Source organism: Coenobita brevimanus, chromosome 7 (genome assembly GCF_032717465.1).
Source record: "Coenobita brevimanus isolate Jiangsu-jjx chromosome 7, ASM3271746v2, whole genome shotgun sequence".
In the NCBI taxonomy this organism is placed as follows: domain Eukaryota; kingdom Metazoa; phylum Arthropoda; class Malacostraca; order Decapoda; family Coenobitidae; genus Coenobita; species Coenobita brevimanus.
Genome location: NC_136960.1, coordinates 6,602,800 through 6,629,663, shown reverse-complemented (window position 1 = coordinate 6,629,663; position 26,864 = coordinate 6,602,800). Strand labels below are relative to the sequence as shown.

The following is a 26,864-nucleotide window of genomic DNA, read 5'->3' as shown; positions in this document are numbered from 1 at the left end:
AGTCATTGGGGTGATGTCAGTAGTGGTACCAGTCCTAATGAAGTCAGTGGGGTGATGTAGTGGCGGTGCCAGTCCTAATGAAGTCAGTGGAGTGATGTCAAAAGTGATGCCAGTCCTAATTAAGTCAGTAGAGTGATGTCAGTAGTGGTGCCAGTCCTAATGAAGTCAGTGATGTCAATAGTGGTGCCAGTCCTAATGAAGTCAGTGATGTCAGTAGTGGTGCCAGTCCTCCTTGATGAGATCGGAGGCCTTCTCAGCAATCATGATGATGGGGGCGTTGGTGTTGCCGGAGACCATGACCGGCATGATGGACGCGTCTACCACCCGCAGACCCCGCACACCACGCACCCTGCACCACACACCACATAGGTTAGATCAGGCTACACACACACACACCTTGCTCTGCCATATGCTCCTTTCTCTGTAGCTTCGTCTAAATTTGACAGTTCTCCATCCTGAATGTTGAGATGTTAGGTCAGGTCAGAATTACTTGTTATAATAATAATAATAATAATAATAATAATAATAATGATAATAATAATCTCTTTAAATAAACTTAAAATCAAAATTATGATGCAATCAGGAGTACATCATGAAGGAAACGGGAATACAAGAGGGCCACTTCACCTAAGCCTGGGGTCTACCACAGCCAGGGGGTCACTGTCAGGCCCCATCTTGCAGGTGCCTCCAGGGTGCCAGAATGTAGTGGCCATGTGACGCACGAAGCACGTCCAGTATTTAGTAGAGCCCACAGCCAGACCTTCACACCCCGGCAGCACCTAAATATACAGCGTTGTCATCATCTTAGGTGTGGAGGGTATGTGGGGCACGAAGCATGTCCAGTTTTGACTGACCCTACCGTCAGACCCTCACACCTCGACACCACACACGTACACTGTCATCATCATCATCAGTTTGGAGGATATGTGGAGTACGAAACACGTCCGATATTGACTGGATCCATGTTAGTGTTATCATAAATTACTGTCCCTACTAAACAACCGGTTTAATATTGTTACAGCACAATGCTGCACACGAAAATATAGAACTAGTATAAAATGTTCAGTGAAATTTTTCTTACAAATTAAATCGGTTATCACTTGCCTATTTTTTTGAAGACAACAGTTTGAACGTCAGAGTTTCATATATATACATGCACAAAAGATATCTAACATACATTTTTACAGGTTTATATACAGCATGCAGTTATTTACATATATTTACAGTAAACTACGATTGTAATATTAATAGTTGCAACCCCATGTGCCTCTGCACGTGAACCGGGTGGAAAACAGAACAGAGTTCCCCTTCTGCAGACCACATCCTCCTTTTAGGAGATAGGGAGGTGGTTGAGGGACTTTTGTATAGCCTAGCAGCTCCACCGCCAGGCCATATCAGTGTCACCGCGTGAAGGTATCCTTCACCAGCACTATGTACAGCAGTCTTCAATTGTAATAGTGGTAGACAGAATGTAGACTCACCGTGTCGTGGAAATGAGCCTTGAACTGCTTTCTGAGAGCCGTGGTGTTGCCCAGAGCCATCACCAGCTTCACACCTGCCGACACAACGCCATAGTAACCTGTACAACAATCTTGCGACCTTTACCCAATTTGTTATCAAAGCAAGTTACCGGAGACCCTACCTCTATGATTAATTGCATACCCACTGTTACGGCCGTGTCTCCTTTATCTGGCCTGTGAGATTACCTTAAGACCCTACCGCACGATCACTGGGCACGTGTAGCGTTGGAATATGATAACAGAAAATACTTGGAAAATGATCGTGTAGACGTGATGAACTGTAGCACCATCCCTGCTTCTGCTCGATTGTTTATGGCGTGTTTCGCCACTACGCTTCAAAACTGACAATCAGTGTGCATGGATATCACAGGTGCCCATTGATCTTGTAGAAGTGATTTTAGTCTCCACCAACTCATCACCTGCTCCCTTCCCCAGTCTCACAGCCTGTATCCAGTTGCCTGTATCGGAACTCGTGACTCGGCTTGCTTATGCTTGTGGTTAATTACAATGGAACTCGTATAATATTTTTGTAGTTATTTACAAATGTAACTGAAAGCCTCTGTAGAGTTTTACATCTACAACCCGGGTAACTGCAATATCCGACTCACAGACTCAGTTCATGTCAAGAATATTATATACTACACAACAAGTATGATGAATACATATGTCTAAATCAATAAAACTACCGATCATTAGACAGACCTACTTCACGGCAGTTTATATTACACATGCATTGTAACCTGTCACTTATTATATTGTATATAGGCTACATGTATCTACATATGAACATGGAAATATTATGGAAAGTGTAATGTGGGTATGGAATGGATGATTAGGCTAATTGTATTGCTCTGTGAAGAGCTTCCGTGATAGCGAAACATGGCAACAGGAAGATGAGTTCAGTGTCTGATGCCCTGTACTGTACTGTACTGTATTGTGACAAGTACTTACCATCGACAAGGTCCCTCACGTCGTCAGGGTGGCTTAGGTAGTTAGGGTCAATGACAGGGAGGTCGAGTGGGTGACGGGAGCGCAGAAATACCCCGCCGCGGGATTTGGGACGGAGTAGGTAGAGATTGATGGTGAACCCTGCACGACCGAAGAGCGGACGTGCGTATTCTAGGAACCGCTGTGGTGATACAGAGTGGGTGGGGGGAGGTGAAGCATCAGTACGTGAATATGCGATGAACAGATTTTCAACATTATCAAAATACTAACATTGCAGCACCACTTCCTCCTCCCCTACCTCCCTCTCTCTCTCACCTGCTGGTCGAAGTTGTAGATATACGGCAGGAAGAGCCCCATGTCAATACTGAAGGCTGCGGGTGAGAGGTAAAGCTGTATGTTTGGGTAGTGTGGATCTCCTTCCTTTCCCACCTTCACCCATGCACTCGCGTATTCTCCCAAGGGCGCCGTCCACGGACCTGTTGTGTGTAAGAACGGGTAAGCCGAGCCGTGGTATTATACTCGTTTTACACTAACAGTCCACCACCCTCCGTTCGGGGAATAGGGAATTGTGGGACGTTTGTGTAACTGGTTTGTGGAACTGCCCAAATTATCTCAGTGCCTCCACATGAAGGCATCCCTCTCAAGTACCAAGTCAAGTCGTAGTAGTAGTAGTAGTAGTAGTACTTGCAACCCCAGGCTTAAGATGGCTGGGGCTTTATATCGAATACAAAATCAAGTCTGACTTGAAATTCGCCAGCATACTAACTTTCACATTCAGACCTCTAAAAGTTGTATCCTCAGCCACCCCAAGGTAAGGCTAGAATGGGTACTTTTTAATAATATTCACAACCCATGATAGTCATGGGTCTGCAAAAATAGGGTTCACATTCAGATGAGGTTACAACAACAACACAATATATGTGCTGGAGAGGGACATCGAACTCTAAAATTGCAAGATGGTACTTAGCGACGACTGATAACTCATTAGGGTATGGCCCGCACAGTAGTATTAAAAGAATTCATTATTAGTTACTGGTAATGATTTTTATTTATTTTTGTGTAGTATATCATTCTTAAAATTTAACTTTTGTTAAAAATGCAAGCCCTTCATTCCCATCCAGCTAAAGTTCGTTGAAATGAGAACAGTGAAGTGCAGAAACTCCAACCATTATACTCTTTCTTTCCCACATTATGCGACCTAAACGGCCCTTAAATACATCATCATAACGGCAAAGGATAATGTTTAAATCTCTCACATTGCACGAATGCAGTGTAATGTGTATTTGTGCATTCTGTGGGTATAATGCAAGCAGTGGATGTGGAAACTTCAAACTGTAAAGGGTGACCATGATGACTGTATGACTGAACTACTTCCAGCTTGGCCTTCAGCGACCACGTTCCTCGGAGTATTGGGGCTTGTACTGAATAAAAAATGAAAAATGAATTGACTCCATTCTGAAAACCTGGCAAGCTTTATCATCAGCTGTACCTAAGCATCCCTCGCCTTTCTTCACAACACCTACTCCTCTCCTCTGATCTCCCTCTCCTCTCCACTGATCTCCTTCCTCTACTCCGGTTTCCATCAGTCACACGTCCTCACTTCACAAATTTCTTCAGTGTGGATTGCAGCCCACGTTCACCACATTTCTTTGTTAGAGCTGTGTGTAACCCCTTTTGCTGATAATGAAGCCTGAGAAATTTTCTGAAGGAAATATAGGCTATCATACAATTACTATAGTTACCCTTTAAAATTCAGAGAAACGCGGCACAGTCACTTCTACCATAGTGCATATATTTTTCAGGAAATACACTTTTGACCCTATTAGCTCAGAGAGAATTATTTAAAACATTAGTAACACATTCATGATGATATATAACGGATGTGTAGCTTCCATGATGTGGAAACGAAAATAATGTAAATGGTAGTTGCTGTACAGATATTTAACTTTGTTTTCCCATCAACATATTTTTAGTGAAAAGTGAACAATGGGATTCAAATTTTATCATAAAGCCAATATTTGAAACAATAAACGTCAGAAAATACATCATACTCAATATCAATAGCGCCTAAAGAAATAAGTAAGACTATTGTGAAGGCTGTGCGATATGGTGTCATCAGGCACCGCGAGCTAGCATCTTGCCACACCTGCCTAGGCTGTCCCTCTCCAGCACTATATTGTGTTGTACCCAAGCTCATCTGAACGTGAACCTATTTTTGTAGACCCATGAATTTCGTGGGTTATTTGCATTGATACTGAAAGATGCACTTCTATACAGTCTTAAGCAATTAGTATGATAAACTAATGTGGAGAAGCGTTGGGAAATTTAGACGCGTGGAACGGATGGATAATGAGTCTGACTATAGAATGTATGGGGTATAGTACAGTATAATAACTGCACCTCACCAGTACATGTTCTTTCAACAAACATTGGTTGAAACGAAAACAATGGCTTTCACATTTTTATACAAACAGTATTTTAAAAATAGTAATCTACATAAACTATATAAAAGCCATCAACATCAAAAAGTACAGAGGTTAGTGTTACTGCTTTGAAGGCCACACTGTACGGAGTCATCAGTCCCCACGAAATGCCATCTTCCCAGCCTGAGGAAAAGTTACCCCCTCCAGCACATACAGTATATTATGTTGTTGAAACCGTATCTGAACGTGAACCGTGGGTTAAACTGGGCAATAAGGGAACTAAAATCTCTATGGTATCGATCAGCCTCACGCAAGGGGTTGCTCGGTACTCTATTTTTAGAAGTGAGACTGTTTGTGTCTGTATTTATTGCCAGACGCCGTAATTCTGTAAGGGGTGGTCACATATTAATCGCTTCCACGTCACTCCGTCCTCTTCCAAAGGGCTGCCTTCCCTCCAAGTTACACCCCTCTCTCATATATCTCGCCACTCTATCCCCTCATATCATCCTTGGTATCCCCGTCCACCTCATTCACATACACTCTAGTCATTCAGCCTTCTTCACTATCCTTGTCTAATTCTAGTAGTTTAATCACACTCTTGTCGGAGCTGCCCAGCACGGGTCAGCTGGCCTACTGCAATTATCCTCTCTTCTCATGTTCATATATTCCTATGTTCATGAACCCCTTCACTACCTGATTGGCTAAGCTGAATAATATCGTCTGAAGGTAATAAAAAATGACAAATATGCTCCATCCTATACAAGACGCTCGCTCCATCCAATGAAAGATGCTAATACTATATGGTTTTCGAGGACTGACCTTTTCTGTGGTGGACGTACTGTGAGACGGCTGGGAAGGAGAATGTGTCGTCCATGGATAAAGTGGAGCGAGACACGGTCCAGGCCAGCCCATACACCGCCACGTGGTCCTGTAGGTTCTGACCCACGCCTGTCACGTCTGCCACCACCTTCACCTGCGACACAAATTCACGTTACACACCATTACCACTGATACCAATCATATCATTATCTGACATCACTATTCCTGATACAGCTGCTATCACATCACCAGTACTGACATTATTGCCTAACTTCTGACACCACCATTACCTGATACTGCTGTGACACCACCAGCACTGAGACCTTTATCAACACTGCTGTGACCACATTGTAGTCTCTACACTGTGGCTGTGACGTAGTACTAGTGTCAGGTTTTATTTAGAAAAGGTAAAAGGAAAGAAAACTTTCGGTCCTTGCAACGTAGTTGTTCTTGTTGCTGTTGCAACCCCAGGGTCTTCTCGTTGTGAACCCAGTGGACAGTACACAATCTACGACTTCGATTCGTTCTCAGGGGTCTTTTGTCGAGTTTATGTTGAAGAAATGCCTGTGTTGTGATAGTGTAATGCATGTTGTAAGTGTTGTGATGTGGGGGTGACGTGCACTGCAATGTGGGCAAAGTCGATTGGCAGATTGTTTTTTATTTGTATTTTGTGCTGGCACTGTAGCTAAGTGTACTCGTAGTAATGGGATATGATCACAACAATAAAAAATAAACAGAAATGGATGTGGGCAGGATACGATTGTTATAGAATAGATAGTAGATGGACAACCAAGATAACAGTCGAAACTCAGTAAGTGAAGAGACAGAACAAGACGGACAGTATGAAAGTCGCAGATTTTTTGTGGGATTGGATGAAACAGGCTACGAGCCAATGAGTCAGAGTGGAAAGAGACGGGAGAGGTCTTTGTTTTACCGTGTAAATTTGCCTGCAAAAGTTCCGTTCTTCTACCTTCCCCTCAGTAGTTCACAACATTATCCAGTATTATTTTGGTAATTAAAAGTAATTATTAGTTAGAAGTAGCTTTTTAATTGCTGTAGGTTATTGTGACTGAATTCAACTTTACTGTCTATAGCCACATGCCTTTATCCCGTAATGAGTGGCCACAAACAAATCGTCTCCATGTCGCCCTGTCCTCTGCCATTTGGCTACCCTCCTAACTCGCCCCCACTCTAATATATTTCTCTACTCCATCTCTCTATCTCATCCTTTGTCTCTCCCTCCCCCGCTTCCCTTCCATCTCACTCACATACTCTTCTAGTCAGTCTCTCATTCTTCATTTAGACTATGCTATGAGTTATCGCAGGTCATGAGGAGGAACGAAGTTTTTGCCGGGGTCTGTACGTACCTGGTGATCTTTGAGATGCTGCGCTGCACCGACCCCTGACAGCATAAGTAGTTTGGGTGATGCCAGGGCCCCCGTCGACAGTATAACCTCACGCTGGGCTCTGGCTACCAACACCTTTAGAACAACGTACAGAATGCTGACGGTAATGGGATGTAGACTGATGTTATTACACTGAAGAAAGAATTATGTGTTGGCCTTTGATGAAATTACTTTGCCAAGTACTAAACAAAATATTAAGCTTTATTCGAGACTAGGATTCTTTCGGGCTGTCAAGGTTAATGGCTAGCAAAACTCTTATGTAAAGCAGTGCACTTCATCGATTAAAAAAAAAAAAAAAAAAAAAAAAATGGTGAGAAAATGTGGCATTTTATTGAGTGTGTTATATACCTGCATCCACATGACCACCACACCTACACCCACGTCACAGCCATACCTACACCCGTCCCCCTCCCCCCCCTTACACCCACGTGAGCTCGTCCCAAAGATGCAGTCCTCCCATGTATCACACAGTTCCAAATGTCACCACTTCGGTGCTAACACCCACCGTCCACATTAATATATGTCTTGGACTGTCTTTTATAGGACTGCTGTACTGATATTGGAAAAGATGTTCTAACATGTCGGTGGGTATAGATGGTACGCACGTGACGTCACGATCCCCTGATAAACAATAACAAACCGCCGCTGGCCGTGGTGGTGAACAGTGATGCCACTCCTATGTTTTTCCACCTAGATCTATGTTATTTTGGGTCGGCCTAGGTGCCTAGGTGTTTTTTTTTTTTTTTTTTACAAAAAAACATTAATCTATGTTTTTTTTGTGGAAGTTTGGGCTCAAATGTTAAATAATAGATTTTTGTCCTCGTTATTGATGTCAATTTCTTCGTTACCCAGTCAGAAATTATTTGTTATGTAATGCTTGTTCATACTCTTCCTACATCTTCCCTCTCCCGGGGCCCGGACCCTCACCGTAAGTCAGAAAGTCTGACAGGAACGATACCTGTAGGAACATGGTTGGACCGGGTGTGTGGGTGGTGGGAATGCGCTGCATCAGTCCATATTAGTGACAACGATCGGGTGCCTCACCAGTGCAGTATTATTTAGCAAGGATAGTGGTTTCTAGTGTTTTACCAGGCTTCAAAATAAGCAACTCCGACGGCAATAATGAGTCAAAGTTTGATATACTGTCAAAATTTATGTGTGGACTTCTGGCTTTGCCCCACTCGTCAGCATGTGTTGAGAGAGTATTCTCAAAAATAAATATGATAAAGAACAAGAAAACAAACAGGTTGCATTACAGTACAGTTGCAAACAGACTCATGCTAAGCAAGCAATAGCCCGTCGAGAAGTGCCATGTTATGAATGGGAACCATCCGTGTCTCTCATTAATGACTTGAAAAGTGGCCTCTGTCACCAGCGAATCAAGAAGAACGAGGTGCTAACTCTTCATCCTGGCCAACCAAGTGACGAATCTGATACTGACGATCCACATCCCGTCACTTCTGAAGGTAATTTTTTAGTTTATATGCTTTTTTGATAGTATATAGTACGGTGTATACTAAGCTTACATTGTTAATTTTCAGTATTTTTCATCTATGTTTTTTGGCCCCGTCTAGGTGATTTTGAGGTAGCTGTCTAGGTTTTTCTCATTTCTGGGAGTGGCAACACTGGCACTGGTGAAGTGGTGTTGTGCATTCGGCTGCTCAAATAAGGAAGGTAGAGACAATGTCTCCTTTTATAGATTTCCTGCCCAGACTAGAAATAGAAAAGGAGGGCCTGGAAGGGCTATAAATCACAGGAAATTGTGGGTAAATGTCGTCAAGAGAGCAGCAGTCGGTTCAACTTCAAAGGTTTGGCAGCCTTCACATGCCAGATTGTGCGGTGCACATTTCATATCAGGTAAGTTTTTAAATATTGTATTAAACTATTAACGAAACTTTATAAATACCTGGTGTTCTACAGAGACTGGGCTTAGGAAAATTTCAGGCGCAGTCCAGTGGAAAATTCACACATTGGTTAGTGTAGTTATCTATGCCATTACTGAATCGATTGGTGTGTAAAATTGCAGGAGAGAGGGAGAGACTAAGAACATACATGAAATTAGTTACTAATTTAATGTCTGTCCTTAACCACTCGCTCTCTCCTGCAGTATTACACACTTATTCAATTATGGCATAGCTAACACTATAACCGATATGTGGATTATTTCATTCTTAAGACTGGGCAAGGTTAGGCATTTCTCCACTGCAGCAGACCATGGTCCACACATGAAGCCTAACTCAGAATTATCACAGTGTTCCCCTACCATGTTTTGTTGCTGTTTTTGGAAGGATAAAAGATAAAGGTTAAGTTTGGATATGATGGTCATATACTGTATTTTTGAGGGGAGAAGGATTGTCGTTTTTTCACTGTATTACTTATTAGATGACAAATAATTTCAGAAGAGATGTACATGTGTTGCTGTTATGCTTCTGTTAGACAAATTCTTAACCATTACTAATCCTTCAGCATCTTTTATGGTCGATTGGTTAGCTTGGAGCTCTAGTATCCTAGAACACCCAAGTGCACTTCCACCCCAAGGAAATTGAACCGAATTTCATGATAATTTATGAAGTTGTTTTGAAGAAAAGATTACCATTGTTTTAAAGTAAAAAAAATATAACATCATAGACTTCTCAGCTGTAAATAAACCCAGAGAGCTGTCATTATGTTATAGCTGCAGCTCAGGTTAGGTTAGGGTTGGGTAGGGATGGGAAGGATAGGGTAGGGTAGGTTAAGTTAGGTTAGGTTAGGTTAGACAAATATGAACTATTTGGGCTTTCATCAAATTTGGATTCATATGGAAATTACATAATTCGGGACATAAACAGACGAACTTCATTAAAATACCTTGACTGTTATGATCCACACTGAAGAAGCATTCCCTTGCATGATGTCTGCTATGAGTAAAGCCCCTGTCACACATATGCGACTCAAGGCCCGACCGTGGCGCAACTCAAGGTCGTAACGGCTTTTGTCATCGGTCGTCCCTTGATTCTCTGACAAAGCCCGGACTCTGGAGGGCGGTCGTGAGCCACTGGGACGACTCCTCGAGCCTCACGAATTTTTAACGCGTGTGTTAAAAAATCGTGGCCACCTCACGACTTTCCAAAAGTCGGTTCACAGTTGTATCGTAGTCAGGAGTGTCGTAGGTCAGTCCTGAAGCAGTCTTAGCTCAATTGGATGCGTCGTGATGCGTTTGTTGCATGTCACCATGCAGTCGCCTGCAAAAAAAAAGTTACGACTGCGTAATGAGTCGCCGACCACGACCAGACCACTATCAGACCGCAACCAGACCCCGAGCCGACCATGCAACGTATTTTGACAGTCCAGTCGGCGATTTAGAATCATGACTCACGACCACGTGGCAACTGCAAGCAGACCACAAGCAGACCACATGACAACTGGGCTGGGACCGATCCCAGACCACGCCAAGAGTCTTGGCGGTAAACCGGGCACGGTCGACGATCTGGCAACACCAGTCACTTATGGCAACTGCGTGCCAGCAAGCGAGCGGCGTATAAAGCGCAAGAGGGATGCTCGGGGGGGGGTCGTCGTGCATTCCTCGAATGCGTCACGCAGTCTTGTTGCATTCTTGGGCAGTTGTGGCTGACAAAGATCCATTAAATTTTCAAATTTGAAGACTCGTTGCTGTGTCGCCCCATGGTCGCCCTGTAGTTGTCTCACAGTCGCCTTGTGATCTGGTTGCATTTTTGAGGATGTCACGACCAGTAGTGGGGCAGTCATGAGCAGATTAGATTAGGGGCCAATCGGGAGGCGTGGGAGCCAACTAGGACACGACCTTGAGTCCCGCCGCGGTCAGGCCTTGAGTCGCGTATGTGACAGGGGCTTAACTCACTGACCCATCCAGCAACAAAGTACTTGTAGGCTTCCAGACTTCTGTATGCTCTCAGTTCCTTATGATTATATACGTTTTTGAAGTTTATTAAGTACTGGTATATGTCACTGTGGCGTAAGTCTGCTATATCGCCATCAAGCAGAGTTGTTATGTCTTTCCACTTGTGCTGCGGTATGTTATACGAGTCCATATTACCTATTTCCTTGCACTTTTCACAATATCGAGACGCAGATTCAGAGTTCAACATCTGAAGAACATAATTTGATGTATGAACACCATCAATAACTTTTCCTGTCATACTGAATGAGCTCAATGTGAGTGACTGTTATGTGTCTAGAGGGGAAGAAATCCTACCAGTATTTGTTTACATTTCGCCATGGCCAGAGTCGAGACCACGCGTATTAGGGGCGGGGCTTAATGACGTCAGTGCATACCATCTATTAGATTAGTAAAGTCTGTTTTAACAAAATCAAATTCTTAATCTGTTCCCTGCCCCGGCTGTGAATAGAACTCGCGCCCATTAGAACAGCAGGCTATCCCTATACGGACTCAGCCACCATTTACCCCATACCTGCAGCCAACTCATGCGCCCACACCGGCCGGTACTTACTTGTTGTCTGTACCTGTAGACCACACCTGTTGCTCGCTTGTGCTTGTTGAAGAGGATCTGTGAGGAAGGATGGTAGAAGTGAGTGTTGCAACTAAGATTACATTAAGATTATGCTGTTAATCTTTCGCCAATCGGGTATTTAATTCCAATTTAAGTCATGTAGTTTTGTAAAGCTGTTAGAAATTCTGGCAGTCAAAGTGAGAAAAAACTGTCAGTAATAAATATTTTACTATTATGGAGGCCATTACGTATTCAGTTAACGCCAAGACCATGCTGCATTGTGGACTTGAGATACCCTGGCACTTAAAGGATTTGATTAGTTGACCCTCAGAGTATTGTTGCTATACATTCTGAAGCACGGGACGAAAAATGTTGGAGTCTGTAGCACCTGTCCATCTGTCACACACTGCTTTATGTTCTGGGACTTTTCAGCTTCACCAGGAAGGGGAGGTAAACGCCAGACGATGCAGGGGTGAAATAGTACCTTGAGGGCAGTGGCGGAGTGTAGGATGTGGAGGTTTGGTCTGGACGATGCGGGACGAAGGTAACCCCACACCGTCGAACACCGTAGGCCCCCACATGTGTTGTACTCAGGGCTCGCAAACCCTGCAGTGTAATGGAATAGTGGGTCTCGTGTGTGTGTGTGTGTGTGTGTGTGTGTGTGTGTGTGTGTGTGTGTGTGGTGTAAGGGGGGGGGATAGTTATCAGTACCAAACATGTAAAAATGAGGCCAGTGATAAATACCGTTATATTCTTTTCACTTTAACTTGGCCTAGGATTGCCAACTCTCCTTTTGAAAATTTGACAAACAGAACAACATATTAATATTCAAATATAATGCCAGTCACGAAGATGTGCCGTGTAAAGGATGTAGAACCTTAATATTATCTTTGCCTCTGAGCTACATGAAATAAGCCGCAGCAGGATAAATTTGGGCCAAGGTTAGGTGAAGAAACTATAGCAGTCTTACCCATTTGCTGTGCGCCATTAGGATCAACGATGTCGTAGCCGAGTTGCGTGCCCGCCTTTAGAAATGCACGGGCGAGCTTTCCGGTCTTGGGTTCAGGCGTCACACCCAATGGCCCTCCTTTGCCGTGGAAAATCGCTGGTGGAAGAAGAAGCAAGTAATATTTCAACCCCATCGGTGAAGGGCCTAAATTACAGCTGTAGTTAGTGTATGTTAGATGAAGTACGTTATGGAAAATAAGACAGTTTCACTGGTGTTGACAAAATAAAATGTAAATTGTTGTTGCTCTACTCCTGTCTGTCTGTCCAGACTCATCGACCACAAACAAGGAGTCGCCTCCTTGTGGCGGACAGCGTCTCGCCAAGGTCGGATCAGGGTGCTTCCACATGGCGAGGCGCAGCAAATGTAAGGAATGAATGCTAGAACGTTACACAGATAAAACAACATTAAATATTTGAAACTCAGCTTGTACTTGTTACAAAAATAGGTAAATGCATTTTCGTACATAAGTAAGTCAGTGCTGTGTCCACTGACGAGCACAATTTGATTGAGCTGTTTACTGTACATGCGATGGAATTATTCTCACAGAATGTGAAAAACTCACTTTGTAAAAGAGAAAAGTGAGGAAGATTACAACAGATATCTTAACCTGTTTAAGAAATGGTGGGATTATCTGCACATGCGATAAAGTGAGAGTCAGAATAATGATGTGTGCGTCTACAGTATGAGCCAATTAAGGTGAACCTGTCTTGAGATGGGAGCCAGACGATTTTACGCAGCTGAGAGGGGTTCAAGGGAGCCTTAGAAAGTTGAAACAATATGGGTCTAACCGGTATAAGGCGTGGTGGGTCCTTTGTAGTCCTCGGCCTTCTTGAAATAGTGCAGTACACTGGCGTAATCCCAGCCGGGGTTACCGAGGGCAGCCCAGTGGTCGTAGTCCCGCCTGTTCCCACGCACGTACACCATTCCGTTCGTCGTGCTGCCCCCGCCAACAACACGTGCGTGGGGGATTACCGCTTGCTGGGGAGGAGATATATGGGCGTACTCACTCACTCATCTCACCCACCTCACTCATTCATTCAGACTCACTCTCTCACACTTACTCACATGGATTATCCATGATCCATATATGGTGGTATATTACGAGCCTGACTAGAAAGAAAAAAAATCTGGGAACAACAGTAGAGAATACCAACAGCAAGACGAGGAAATAACGTAACATGACACAGGTGTGGAGTGAAGTGCAGTGTGAGTTATGAGACATAATTGTTCAAAAGTGGCATGAACCAGGAGACAAACCAAGAGTGTGCAATGATTTATGAGACAGATTCACCCATGGCTGACGAACCGAGCAACACAGAGCAGGTGTTAAGGGAGGAGGCGAATTCTGACTAGCGCACTATACTTACAAAGCCTTTGAAATACTAGGTAATTATCATAAGAATTGACGAATACCTCATGTGGTACTAGATTTGGTCATAATTTTACCTATGGAACTTATTAAGGTTTATGAATAGTTAGGACTAGTTTATATAGACTAAATCTTTGGTGTAATGCATCATAACCTTGTTTAAAGAAGTCGAGAATGGTGTGTGTGTGTGTGTGTGTGTGTGTGTGTGTGTGTGTGTGTGTGTGTGTGTGTGTGTGTGTGTGTGTGCGTGCGTGCGTGCATGCGTGCGTGTGCGCGCGAGAATAAATTCTAAATATGGACGAATGAACTTGTGGATGAATTGATGTGAACGAACCGACCATGAACAAACTCACAAAGAGTGAAGAATGAAGCCCCTCAAAAATTCACTGACACAATAAATAAAGTGAGGGAGGAAACTGATAATAATAATAATAACAATAATAATAATAATATTAACAATAATAATAAATATAAGCACAGCAAAATCTCAAGAAGACTATATTTTGACTGAATTATGGGTACAAGTGATGCAACAGGTGAGGTGTGAGATGAAGGCAGGAGGGTGAGGTGACATGGCAGGATACTGTTCATTGCCCCACCCAAGCATCCCATCCCACCCCCATCATCCCACCCACACCACCATACCACATCCTACCCCACCCCTCCTTCCACCCTACACCCCACCTCTCCACACCATCGTACTCCACTGCCTCCCACACCATTCCCGCCACCCCATCCCCATCCCAATTTGATGACCGGGCAGTTCCCTCGCTCACCACATCCTCTCACAAATATTACAGCTCAATGCATTCACCGCGGAGCATGTTGACCCTTGCACACCGAGCACGAAGTTTTTATTATTATTATTATTATTATTATTATTATTATTATTATTATCGTTGCTATTACTACTACTTCTATTATTACTATTACTACTACTGCTGCTGCTGCTGCTGCTCCAGCAGTAGTAGTAATAGTAGTAGAAGAGAATAAAGGGAAGAAGAGGGGATCACACACACACACACACACACACACACACACACACACACACACACACACACACACACACACACACACACACACACACACACACACACACATACATACACACACGCCATATATGGAGAAAATAAAAACAGTCAAGCAGATCCTCTCCTGCACCCAGCATCACTCAAAAGAAGTGTAGTCTAAAACGGAGCGAAAGCAGAAGCACCACCACAGATGACGTGACGGACCACAAACACACACAGTAGTCAAGATCCCACTCCTTCATTACGCCTTGACGCCTTTGTGGTTAAGCCAGTTCATTGCTCACACACACGCCAGAGTTTACAAGCACGGCACACGGAATCTTTGGGAAAAAATCTGGTGCCTTCTGGTGCGACTTGGCTACGTAAACAGGTTAATCATGACACCGGGATCCAAACAACGTGAGGACCTGCTCTTGGCACACTGACTTTCTTGGCGTCAGGTTGTGGTTCCTTTTTGTTGCTTTCAGGATCTTTTATTCATTTTGGAAAAGTCCCCCAGTACACTTGGAGATAATGGAGACTATGTATATCCAGCCCTTCCAGTTCGTAAAGTCAATGTTCAGCTGAGGAGGAGAAAGATGAGGAGGAAGAGGAGACGAAGAAGAATTAGAAGAAAAAGGAGGAGGAAGAGGAAAGAGAACAAGAGGAAACAGAAGAGGTAGAAGCAGACGAAGAAGAAAGAAATAAAGATAGAAAGAAAAAAGAAAGAAAAAGAAGAAGAAAAAAGAAAGAAATGCCATAGAAAAAGAAGAAGAGGAAGAAGAAACGTCATCATACTGTGGATCTTAAAAATGTCCTCATTATCCATACAACAGGAGGAGATGGTTTGAAATTAAACACACAGGGAAGTATATAGGTCAGTGGCTCTCGCTCTAAAAACACTTAAAAACAGAAGGTTTTCATGGGAGTTAGGGCGTGGCTGACTTCATTTCCCACCTCTATCCTCCCTTTTGCGGTTTAATTTTCAACACGTGAACTGTTCTCCAGTTCCCACACCCACCCTTACGTTCCTTTCTCCACTCCATTCAAAAGTAACCCATTTACCACGATGACATTGATTCGACGGCTTTCTCTTACCTCTCTCTTTGCTCCACTTCGTCCTTCAACATTAAGCTATTTACAACGAGACGTCTGTTTTAATTCTTTGGCTTATCCCTACGCTTATTGCAAATTTCTAAATTAAGTAAATAAAATTGCCTTGAGTCACTGAGTTATGAGTTTTGGAGTGTTTTCCGAAATAACTTGAATCTGAGGAATTTGTGGAACACATCGCCCCCCCCCACACATTTTTTTTAACATTCTATTTAAAGTTTGTTCGCGTTTGCGGAACAGAACCCCATCGTGAACAGACTCCAGAGAGACTGTTTCGAACTTTTATCCACTTAAACCCCTTTCTTCAGTGACCTATTTTCATTTTTGCTAAAATAAGACCATTTGTTGCAGTTCAGGGGAGACTTTTCGAACTAGGGGATTAAACGTAGCTTTCAATGACACCGTAAGTACCAAACGTCTCCCTTTACCTAAACAGATTCGTGTGTAGGCAGCAAGAATACTAAAAAAAAAATACGTCTTAGAACTGAAACCAGATACCTTAATCCTGGATGAGGTAGCCGCAGAAAAATCGCCTTCATGTCACTCACTCCTCTGCCATTAGACTGCCTTCCCTCCAACTCACACCCCTTAACCATTAACTTTTCCACCCCTTCCTTCCATCCTACCTTCCGAATTTCCTCGTTTTCAGCCATACACCTTTTCCTCCTTCTTTCAGCACATAATCAGCCCAGTGGTGCAGGAGGGAAACGCCTTCTTGTGGTGGCACTCTTACTACTACTACTACTACTACTACTACTACTACATAAATAAATAGATAACAATAAAAAATCTGTTTGACACCCAAAGTACACCCGCCTGAAGTCGTTTTTGTAGTCCACGATGGACACCTATAACTGCCGAACATTTGGTGGCTCTGAATATTTGTACTGTTTTGACTATCTCATACTTATTATGGAAAATAAATCATGTAGTTATGTGGATTAGTAAATTCTTAGAGAGAGAGAGAGAGAGAGAGAGAGAGAGAGAGAGAGAGAGAGAAGGGAAAAAGGAAAACAAAGAAAGAGGGAAAAAGAAAATGAAAAAAAAAAAAAAAAAAAAAAGCAAAAGCCTCTGGTCGGACATGTGTACATTGGTGTCCGGCTTAATTTTGGCATTTGGTAATAAATTTCTGTAGACGATATTTGCCAGTTCAAAATAATAGCTTACCGTTGCCAGTAAAATAAAAATACTACATCTTATTTTTGACGTAAAAATGTGTAGCCCAACAATTTTGAGTGAGGAAAGTAAAGATGATGATAAAAATAGAAGTTTTGACGTTAAGGACCCATAAACACAGTAGAAATTTCACAAGCCTGATTGTCTTGTTGAGCCAGGGAGAGAGAGGGAGGGGGAGGAAGGTCTATCTGTCTGTCTGTCTTGGTAGATTGCGTACCCATCTCAACACAGGGGTGGGAAATCTGCCGTGTGAAGGACAATGGGAATCAGAACGACTTGGAAAGAGAAAGTGTGAGTTGAGGAAGAGGGTAGGTCGAGGAAAACTATAAAACTGGGTTGGTATACTCCTTTCTCTTTAACCTGGCTCAGATTTTCGTCCTTTATGCAGCTTATGTGTTTCAGTGGCAGGAAAGACAAGGATGTGGCTCTACGTCCGTTGCATAGCACTTCTTCATGACAAGCGTTAGAATCTAATGCTAATATATTGATACAACTCAGACTTCAAGATGGAGAGATGGCAATTTTACCAAGATGGAGTAAAAAAGGATAAAGTAGGACTAATTTTAGCTCCAGGTTCTTATGAAACGTGAACTCAGTGGACTGCAGACTTACGCTGATCTTCGGCTCTCCATCTTCCATTTATGGGGCAGGAAAAGAAGTTCAGGGACGTCTGTTTAGCCAGGCAGTTGAGCAACCTGGATATATCAGTGCCACCACAAGAAGGCGTCCCTGTCCACCACCAAGGAAACAATAAACAATCACTTAATTAGTGATAGACAATACGGTTTTCGCCACAGTAGATCCACCATTGACATACTCAATCTCTTAACTCATACCATCCATCAATCAAATGATCTTTTTGGAGAAACTCATGCAGTAGCTCTTGATATCTCTAAAGCTTTCGACAGAGTATGGCACCGTTCCCTGCTGTCCAAACTCCCTTGCTTTGGACTAACGTCTTTTGTTCCTTTGATTTCTTCTTATCTTAGTGACAGGAAATTAAGAGTAAAAGTAGATGATGTATATTCGAATTTCCACTCAATTAACGCCGGCGTGCCGCAGGGATCAGTTCTGGCGCCAACCCTATTTCTGGTTCATATTAATGATCTCTTATCTGTCACTCACAATCCCATTCACTCATATGCAGATGACTCAACACTACATAGTTCATTCACACTCAGACATCCATTTACAAAGTCTAATATCTCTACCTCTCAACTCAGTACAGCCATCTCCATAAATCAAGATCTATCTGCAATCAGTGAATGGGGACAAAACAACCTTGTCTCTTTTAATGCTAGTAAAACTAAATATATACAGTTTACTAATAGACAGATATTACCAGATTCGTACATTACCTTCAGTGCTACTAATATTCCCATCTCCAAAAGTATTGAAATTCTTGGTGTCTCACTTAACAGTGCCCTCAGCTGGACCTCTCATGTCAGATCACTTGCTAAAACCGCCTCAAAGAAACTTGGATTATTGTACAGAGTCCGTAACTTCTTCGCCGATGAGCAGTTAGCTATAATTTATAAGAGTCATGTGCGCTCTCAGCTTGAATATTGCTCACCCTTGTGGAATGGTTGTGGAGAGGTTGCATTAAGACAACTAGACAAAATTCAGAATAATGCTGTTAGAATCATTAACAACCCTGCCATTACATATAAACTACCTCCCCTGCAAGTAAGAAGGAATGTTGCCTCCTTGCATTATTTTACAGATATTTTTTTGGCAAATGCTCAGACGAAGTTGCGTCCATGGTGCCACCTCTCCATGCCTTCCCTCGTGCTACACGGGCATCTGGTAGCGCTTATGACGGGAATGTCATTCAACCATATTGCAGAACTTCTGCCTATCAGAATTCTTTCATTCCCCGAACTGCATCTCTCTGGAACTCGCTCCCCCAGAGTTGTTTTCCTCCAAATTTCAACCTACAACTGTTCAAGGCTAACTGTTACAGATATTTTATGAACAGAGGACACCAGTAATCTGGTGTATGGATTATTTTTTTTCCCCCATTTGTTTTTCCTTCCTCCGTTCTGTTATTTAAAAAAAAAAAAAAAAAAAAGATAGACAGAGTCACTACGTCTGCACCTGCACTTTCAATAAGGCGGATGGATGCAGTGAGGCGGGTCCAAGCTCATAAATACTGATATATATAGGCCGTGGCGAGGGAGGTGAGGACGGCAGTGCGATGTGGTTTGTATTACGGTGACTTATTATTGGGGATATCTATGTGGCCGTCATCGCCATGCTCCCATTACCGATGCACAGTTGGCCATGGTTCTGGGTAGGTCCATCTGGTGGCGGGATATTGATAATGTGTGTGTGTGTGTGTGTGTGTGTGTGTCAAAAGTATTACTGTGTGTGTGTGTGTGTGTGTGTGTGTGTGTCAAAAGTATTACTGTGTGTGTGTGTGTGTGTGTGTGTGTGTGTGTGTGTGTGTGTGTGTCAAAAGTATTACCGTATAATAGTTGCTCAGCACAGTGGCGAATCTATTTTTGAAACAGTAGAAATCAGTATCTCACTTGTAAATATTTTCTCCCTTGTATACCGTCTATTGTTCAACTTCCAAGCCATCTAAAAAGATACTCGGACGAAATATCAAAGTTCACCTTAAAGTAAACATTTCGGTGCTCATGGTTCAAGATGATTTATAGTATGACGAGTTATTCCGAGATACTCCGGATTAGAAAGATACTCCGGATTAATATGAAGATCCATAATTCGAATAGTGAAACCTTGCGAAGTAGTGAAGTGTGAGAGAGAGAGAGGGGGGGGGGGAGAGACAGAGAGAGAGGAAAAAAAACACTATTCCAGTACCGTGTTTGTGCAACATCGACGGGATCGTACCCTTACTTTGTGGCCATAAATATTAAGACATTGCGGGTTAAGACGTGTTAAAGTAAAATAATAATGTTGATATAAAGTTGTGTTAAAAATGAATACAGGATATAACTTAAAATAGTGACCATCATCAACTTCACCTCCACCTGCACAACATATACTGGCCGCTTAGTGAAGGAGTCAAACATCGAACAATAAGTAAGAGTTTACCAAATTATTATAAAAGCTCATTAATATTTGTGTGGAAATTGCTGTCAGTGGAAGCCGGCTACAATCGAGATTATTAAATTTTCACTACGGGCATTGATACAGTTGCCTGTCACATCTCCATGCAATAGCACCCAAGCCCACCCATAGAAACTAGCTGATTTAGATGCGTATATTACTTTTCCATAGTGTACAATTCTGGCCCACCCGTAGATAATATAGTTTCCAAGGTCAGCGTCCCATACAATAGAATCCTGACTCAACCATCGAAAATGAAAATGTTGCCAAGGTTACTTTTCCATTATATAGATTTCTGACCCATTCCAAAAAAAGTGATATAGTTGTCTAGGTAACTTTTCCAAACTCTTGAAACTGACCCATCCGCACAAACTGATGTAATTGCCTAGGTCATTTTTTCACACTATAGAATTCTGATCCACCCACTGAAATTTATTTAGTTGTCTTGCTCAGATTTTCATGCCATAGAATGAAGTTTAGTATAGGGAATGGGAACACTGAAGTTTGATTCTGAGTTTTGTTGATGTTAGTCAGAAGCGCGTCAGAAATTAAATTCTGATGTGTGTTGGTTGTTGAGAGAAAAAATATGCTGGTGAATGGAGAGAGAATGTGAATACTTTGGTGCATGATAGGAAAAGAGAGGTAATTGTGTAACGCAGTGATTCTTAACGCGGGGGGAGGGGAGTCCCCTTAGGAGGTGTCCCCTTAGGGGTCCCCTTAGGAGGAGTCCATTAAGGAGGACTTTTACTTTCCAGGAGGGGGAGCGTGCTGAGTAAGAGGAAAGCAATATGAACCTTTAATTTATATTCATTCTTTTATCTTGTCTCTGCTTTAACCTTTGAAACACGTGCTTCTCTGTACCCGCGCGTGGAACTTTTTGTTTCCTTTTCTGTCGGTCGCCTGGTCGCCTCCCTAGTCCCTCTCTCCTTGCTCTGGCCGTATCGGTAGAAAGATAACGAGCTCCCTAAATTCTGATGTTGATGATGGACCACACTTCAGTTTTTCAGAGTTTGAACATGAGAAAGTTTTGCCGCATGACAAGTTTTAAATACTTTTTTTTTTGTGTGTGTGTGCCGAAGAACCATGCAGCAGACGCCCACAATAAGTAAATCCTTTAAAAATAGTGTGAAGTGTATATTTTTATAAAGCTCTGGGGTGATTAGGTAATTACATATGCGAATTATGAAACCCACCTGGCGTAGGCGGAAGTCTTAATGTTAATTGTCTTCCCCATTTAAGCTGTCCGTGGTAATGCTAACTTTCACTTGTAAAAAATTAGCTTAGGCAGATCCAGCCAACCAGTCACATACTTTGAGACGATAAATAACACTCCTCTTCCACACCGCCGGGCAATATTTCGTGTGCTGCCATGACGAGTCACTCAGCGTCATTGTCTGTCCTGCATCATTTATTAATTTTCGGCTTCCACTGCCACCCCCACCCCCATTACAGCAGACTGAGCCGTTAAAACATTGATACCATCAGGCGAGCTGCAAGTGAAGTGTTATTTACGGACCACCCAGTACACGTCTGTTATGTCCAGGCTGACGACAGAAAACATCCACGATCTCGATGTAGCAGGTCCGGCAGCGTATGACCTTGCCAATTGCGCCGCTAGTTTTGGGAGGTTATGCAGTCAGTCAGTCAGTCAATCAATCAGTCATTCAGTCAATCAACCTATCAGACGATGTATCAGGTGTGAAACCGACCCACACCAAATATATACCGCGACACCGATGATGGACACACAAAAGAATAAATAACCGAAAAGAATAAATGACTGAAAAGCAAATGAAACTCTTAAGCTTAGTACACACCCTTGATTACAGACAAACCCTTTTCGTTCAGTACCTTGTGGTGCAGATATTGTAATTAAAATTTTATCAGCACAAGACACATAGCTATCTGGTACATATAGATGCAAAAAAATTTCGGAACCTAACATTAGAAATGCTTTCATAGGAGTGGAGAGTATTATGTTAAATACAGTCTCAAGAGAAATCCGGTTAGAGTTATAGATACAAAAAGTAAAAGATATAATCGTTGCAATTGAAAAAGCAGAATATAATATGGGCACGTCTATCATAAAGGAGATAGGAGATGAAAAATCAGGGTATCAGAGTTACAACCTACAGCAGAGAGAAAAAAAAAAAACAGAGATAGGAGAGCATTCAGAGTTCATACATGAAGGAGGAGATCTTTGGCCTGTAATGAACTCTCAAGTTTTTGTGATAAACGCCCCAGAAATAGAAGGATGGGGAAAAATAAAGTTCCTTACCCTATTTCTGAGGCTCTTTAGGCCATGTTTCTGCGGGACGGTGACGTATTGCCAGTTGATGTTGCCGCGGAAGTAGTTTAGGGAGACCAGGCCAGGGACGTAGGTGTCTGGGGGCGGCGGTCCCCCTGCCTCTATCAGCAGCACACGCCACCCCTCCACCTCAGACAGCCTCGCCGCCACCACACTGCCCGCAGACCCTGCACCCACTGCCGGTACAACCACACCATACCACACTAGTACCACTCCACATTACACAACACACCACCACAATAGTACAGCACACACCACACCACACCACACTGCCTGCTGACTCCACTCCCACTGCTAGCACAGCCACATCATACCACAGCAGTACCACACATGTACCACACCACACCACACTGCCCGCTGTCCCCGCACCCACTGGCTGCACAACACCGTAATCGTACCACACTATACTCTGTTCACTTTATCTAGGTGTAAAATTGGCATCAGACTATCGTGAATGTTGTTATAACTCTAGAATTTGGTACTAGTAACGAAAAAGGTCTGTGCAGGTGATGTTGAGCCGTTGTATTGTTTTTACTGCCACAGAGCTACAGAAACTATGCTACAAAAAGCGAAAGATCTCCTCCTAGTTAAAATGAATGGATTATAGTAACACACCACACTACACCAGGCTGACCCTACATCCACTGTCGGCATAACCAAACCACACCATGCACTGCTACCACACACCACACCGCACTAATACCACATCACACCACACTGCCTACTGACCTTACACTCATAACTGAAAATTGGGCAAAGATGACACTGTTCACGATGAGGGTGGCTATTTCTAATGTTACTTGGATCAGTGTGATCTCTAGGAACGATGAGCAGAAGGTAATTAGGGAAATGAAGGTAGCTAGGGAAATGACTAGAGGGTAGTTAGGGAAATCAGTGAAGTTAAAGGGAATGATAAGAGGGTAGTTAGGGAAATGAAGGTAGTCAGGGAAGTGAGGGTAATAAAGGGAATGATTAGGTCAGGGGGTATTTAGGAATTTATCAAGGGGCAGTTAGGGGACTCAACGGAAGGTAATTGGACGAATGACTCCACTGTGTTTAGATGCATCCTTGAAGGCAGTTGTTAGAAATAGGAGTGTAACTGCGGAAAGTATTGATCGCTGAAGATAAATGATATAATTGGTGTTACTAGACAAAGTATCGTAATAGGCAAGACCATTGTTAAACTGTAGGCAAGAGGAAGAATGTGGAGACAGGGATGAGTGAAGTGTTAGTGGGAGAGTTATAAATAAATGAAATAAATAAAAATAATGATAGAGTTTCAGGATAATCAGTCTATTAGGGTCCACCAAATGGTATATAAGTGGAAGAATGAGATAGATCAGCTTTACGCGAAACTAGGGCAATTCAAGCTTGGTATGACAGGTGGTAGACTTAAACTGAGAGTACCTGGTCCATTTGAGGTGACTGTGCCGAGTTAGTTTATATGTCCGGCAGTAGGTAGAAGGACGATGTCTTGAGAGCGTTATTCTCTCTCTCTCTCTCTCTCTCTCTCTCTCTCTCTCTCTCTCTCTCACACACACACACACACACACACACACACACACACACACACACACACACACACACACACACACACACACACACACACACACACACACACACACACACACACACACACACACACACACACACACACACACACACACACACACACACACACACACACACACACCTGAAGTCACCATCCCTTCCACAACCATCACTTTCACCTGTTTAATTTTACACCTCGCCTCTCACACTTTCAAAACAGTGAATGAGTCTAATGATAATGAGTCTGTACGTACTGAACACAATTATTTTTTCCGCCATGATCTGTATCTGCTTGCCTTCCACGTGCCCACAGTAAAGCAAAGTTAACGTACAGCTGCACAACTAAGAACACGTACATACAGCTGTACAACTAAGATCACGTACACACAGCTGCACAACGAAGATCACGTACATACAGCTGCACAACGAAGATCATATCCATACAGCTGCACAACGAAGATCACATACATACAGCTGCACAACGAAGATCACGTACATACAGCTGCGCAACGAAGATCATATCTATACAGCTGCACAACGAAGATCACATACATACAGCTGCACAACGAAGATCACGTACATACAGCCGCACAACTAATATCACGTACATACAGCTGCACAACTAATATCACATACATACAGCTGCACAACTAAGATCACATACATACAGCTGCACAACTAATATCACGTACATACAGCTGCACAACTAATATCACGTACATACAGCTGCACAACTAAGATCACGTACATACAGCTGCACAACGAAATTCACGTACCCACAATAAAGTCGTAGTGGTGGTTGAACGCCTCTGGTCTGCTCAGCTTCCTCTCTATGGCCCTAGACTCTCCCATGATGGACCTAAGGATGTGTCGGCCCAGAGGCAGGAGGGTGATGAGGGTGAGGGTGGTGGGTAGGCCGCTGAAGAAATTGAGCAGCATCTTCGCGTCTGATAACACTCGCGATCTTAACTTCTAGACAAAAATTTCTTTCTTGGGTTTCTTTTCTTTCCTTTTCTTTCTTTTTTTTTTTATGAAGTCGTGTGCAAAGACTTGATCACTGAAGCCTGTGTTTAGTGTTTTCTTTGTTTGAACTGGTGATATGATTTAATAATTGAAGCTCCGTATCGTTACTACAATTACTGTTGGTTCTAGACAAAATGGCCAAGGGAAAAGTTTTAATTTCCTGATTCACACAAATAGTTTTCCATAATTTCATACTCATCTGCTTCTCTGACCAAAGATTCTCTATGATAAACCACAATCAAAAACTACTTGTTGGCAAACTGAAAACTAAAAAATTTTTCACTTATACATGGTGTTGTATGGCATAAGATTTCCTTACATTAAGAGAAAAATAGCCAATGAATTTCACATGTATATGTGTACTGCACCTTATTTTCTAATTTTTAAGTAATTTGTTAATCTGTCGTTCTTATTATTTTAGTTCTGAAATTATGAACATACAGTACCATACATGTTAATTATGTTAGGCGTATGCCTTCAGAATAAGACGGTCCACCCAATGCTTTATTACTGGGCTTCACATAACCACATCTAATCGCAGTCAGTTCTTTAGCCTTCTGACACTGACTAGAAGCAACAGAACATTAAAGTGACAGTGTGTTCTCTTTAATGCTTCACATTCATACGTTTTCCATTTTTACTTGCAGGTTTTCGATTTTTTTTCCCGCGTAATTTTGAGTACGAACAAAATGTTGCTATTTTACTTATCACTTTGTTTCTGCACTATTTTTTGTTTGTTATACTTATTTCTGTCGTTTAACTTGTCTCTTTCGACCGAATGAACATAAACAGAGTGAAACAGGAAAAATTTCTGGTATTGTGCTTGGACGTTGATAGTTCGTTAATGTCGTCCTTTCTCTTGTCGCCCCCGCAGTCCTTCGTTGACTCCATCCATATGGGTTGCCTGCAAAATGATAGATTCGATGATTTAGCCTGGTGCTGGACCTGGATGCCCTCATGTACTGATATAACTTGGCGATTCCACCGCCTGGTTATACAGACGTCCCCCACTCCCTCCCTATCCCTGAGAAGGAGGATGGTGGACTGTAGGAGACGGGCAGCTTTGGCCTGCAGTCTATCAAGTAGATTTCACTGAAATCTGATAAAAATTTTTTTGCTGTTTTGCCTGCAAAAGAAAGAGACAATGGCAAATATATAACCTCCCTCCAACTTCGTTGGCTGAGGCAATAACATATCGAAATAGTCCTGTACTTGAGGCAAACCCGCCATCTTGACAACACTAGAAATAAGTGAAGTGTGGTAAATGGAAAGGGGAGGTGAAGCGAAAAAAAAAAAAAAAAATCCTAAGAGCCTGCGGGAGTGGAAAATGTGTTGGAGGCGGTCCGCCGGAGGATCAGTGACAGTGGTTGTGCTGGTGGCTTTTCTGACCATAAATACAACTTTTTCTGACCATACTTATTACTGAAACGTGTGATTATGGAACAAAGGTTGCTGAAAGACGGGATTTACAGCTCTAATTTTGAATTCCATGATATCGAATGAAATATGAGTACCACAAACCGTGCGTAGTATATATACAAATAAATAAATAATCATATATATATATATATATATATATATATATATATAGAGAGAGAGAGAGAGAGAGAGAGAGAGAGAGAGAGAGAGAGAGAGAGAGAGAGAGGCA

General features: G+C 42.6%; 1 protein-coding gene across 1 annotated transcript; it reads right to left on the bottom strand.

The window, feature by feature from the left end:
- Positions 1-210: 210 nt before the first annotated feature.
- On the bottom strand, positions 211-25,132 carry LOC145405140 (glucose dehydrogenase [FAD, quinone]-like). Its single transcript, XM_080276633.1, has 13 exons — positions 24,970-25,132; positions 22,613-22,818; positions 13,380-13,569; positions 12,553-12,687; positions 12,067-12,188; positions 11,583-11,639; positions 7,078-7,191; positions 5,711-5,864; positions 2,784-2,944; positions 2,472-2,649; positions 1,482-1,555; positions 628-779; positions 211-349 (listed from the first exon to the last, which is right to left on the bottom strand). The coding sequence occupies exons 1-13, from the start codon at positions 25,130-25,132 to the stop codon at positions 211-213; spliced, it is 1,845 nt and encodes a 614-aa protein (XP_080132759.1).
- Positions 25,133-26,864: the final 1,732 nt, after the last annotated feature.

Excerpts from the sequence above, each read along its gene's own strand:
- LOC145405140 (XM_080276633.1), bottom strand. The coding sequence starts at position 25,132 with ATGCTGCTCAATTTCTTCAGCGGCCTACCCACCACCCTCACCCTCATC. Across the intron at positions 22,819-24,969 it reads CCACTACGACTTTATTGTGG|TGGGTGCAGGGTCTGCGGGC; the intron begins GTACGTGAATTT and ends TTGTACCGGCAG. Across the intron at positions 2,945-5,710 it reads GTACGTCCACCACAGAAAAG|GTCCGTGGACGGCGCCCTTG; the intron begins GTCAGTCCTCGA and ends TACACACAACAG.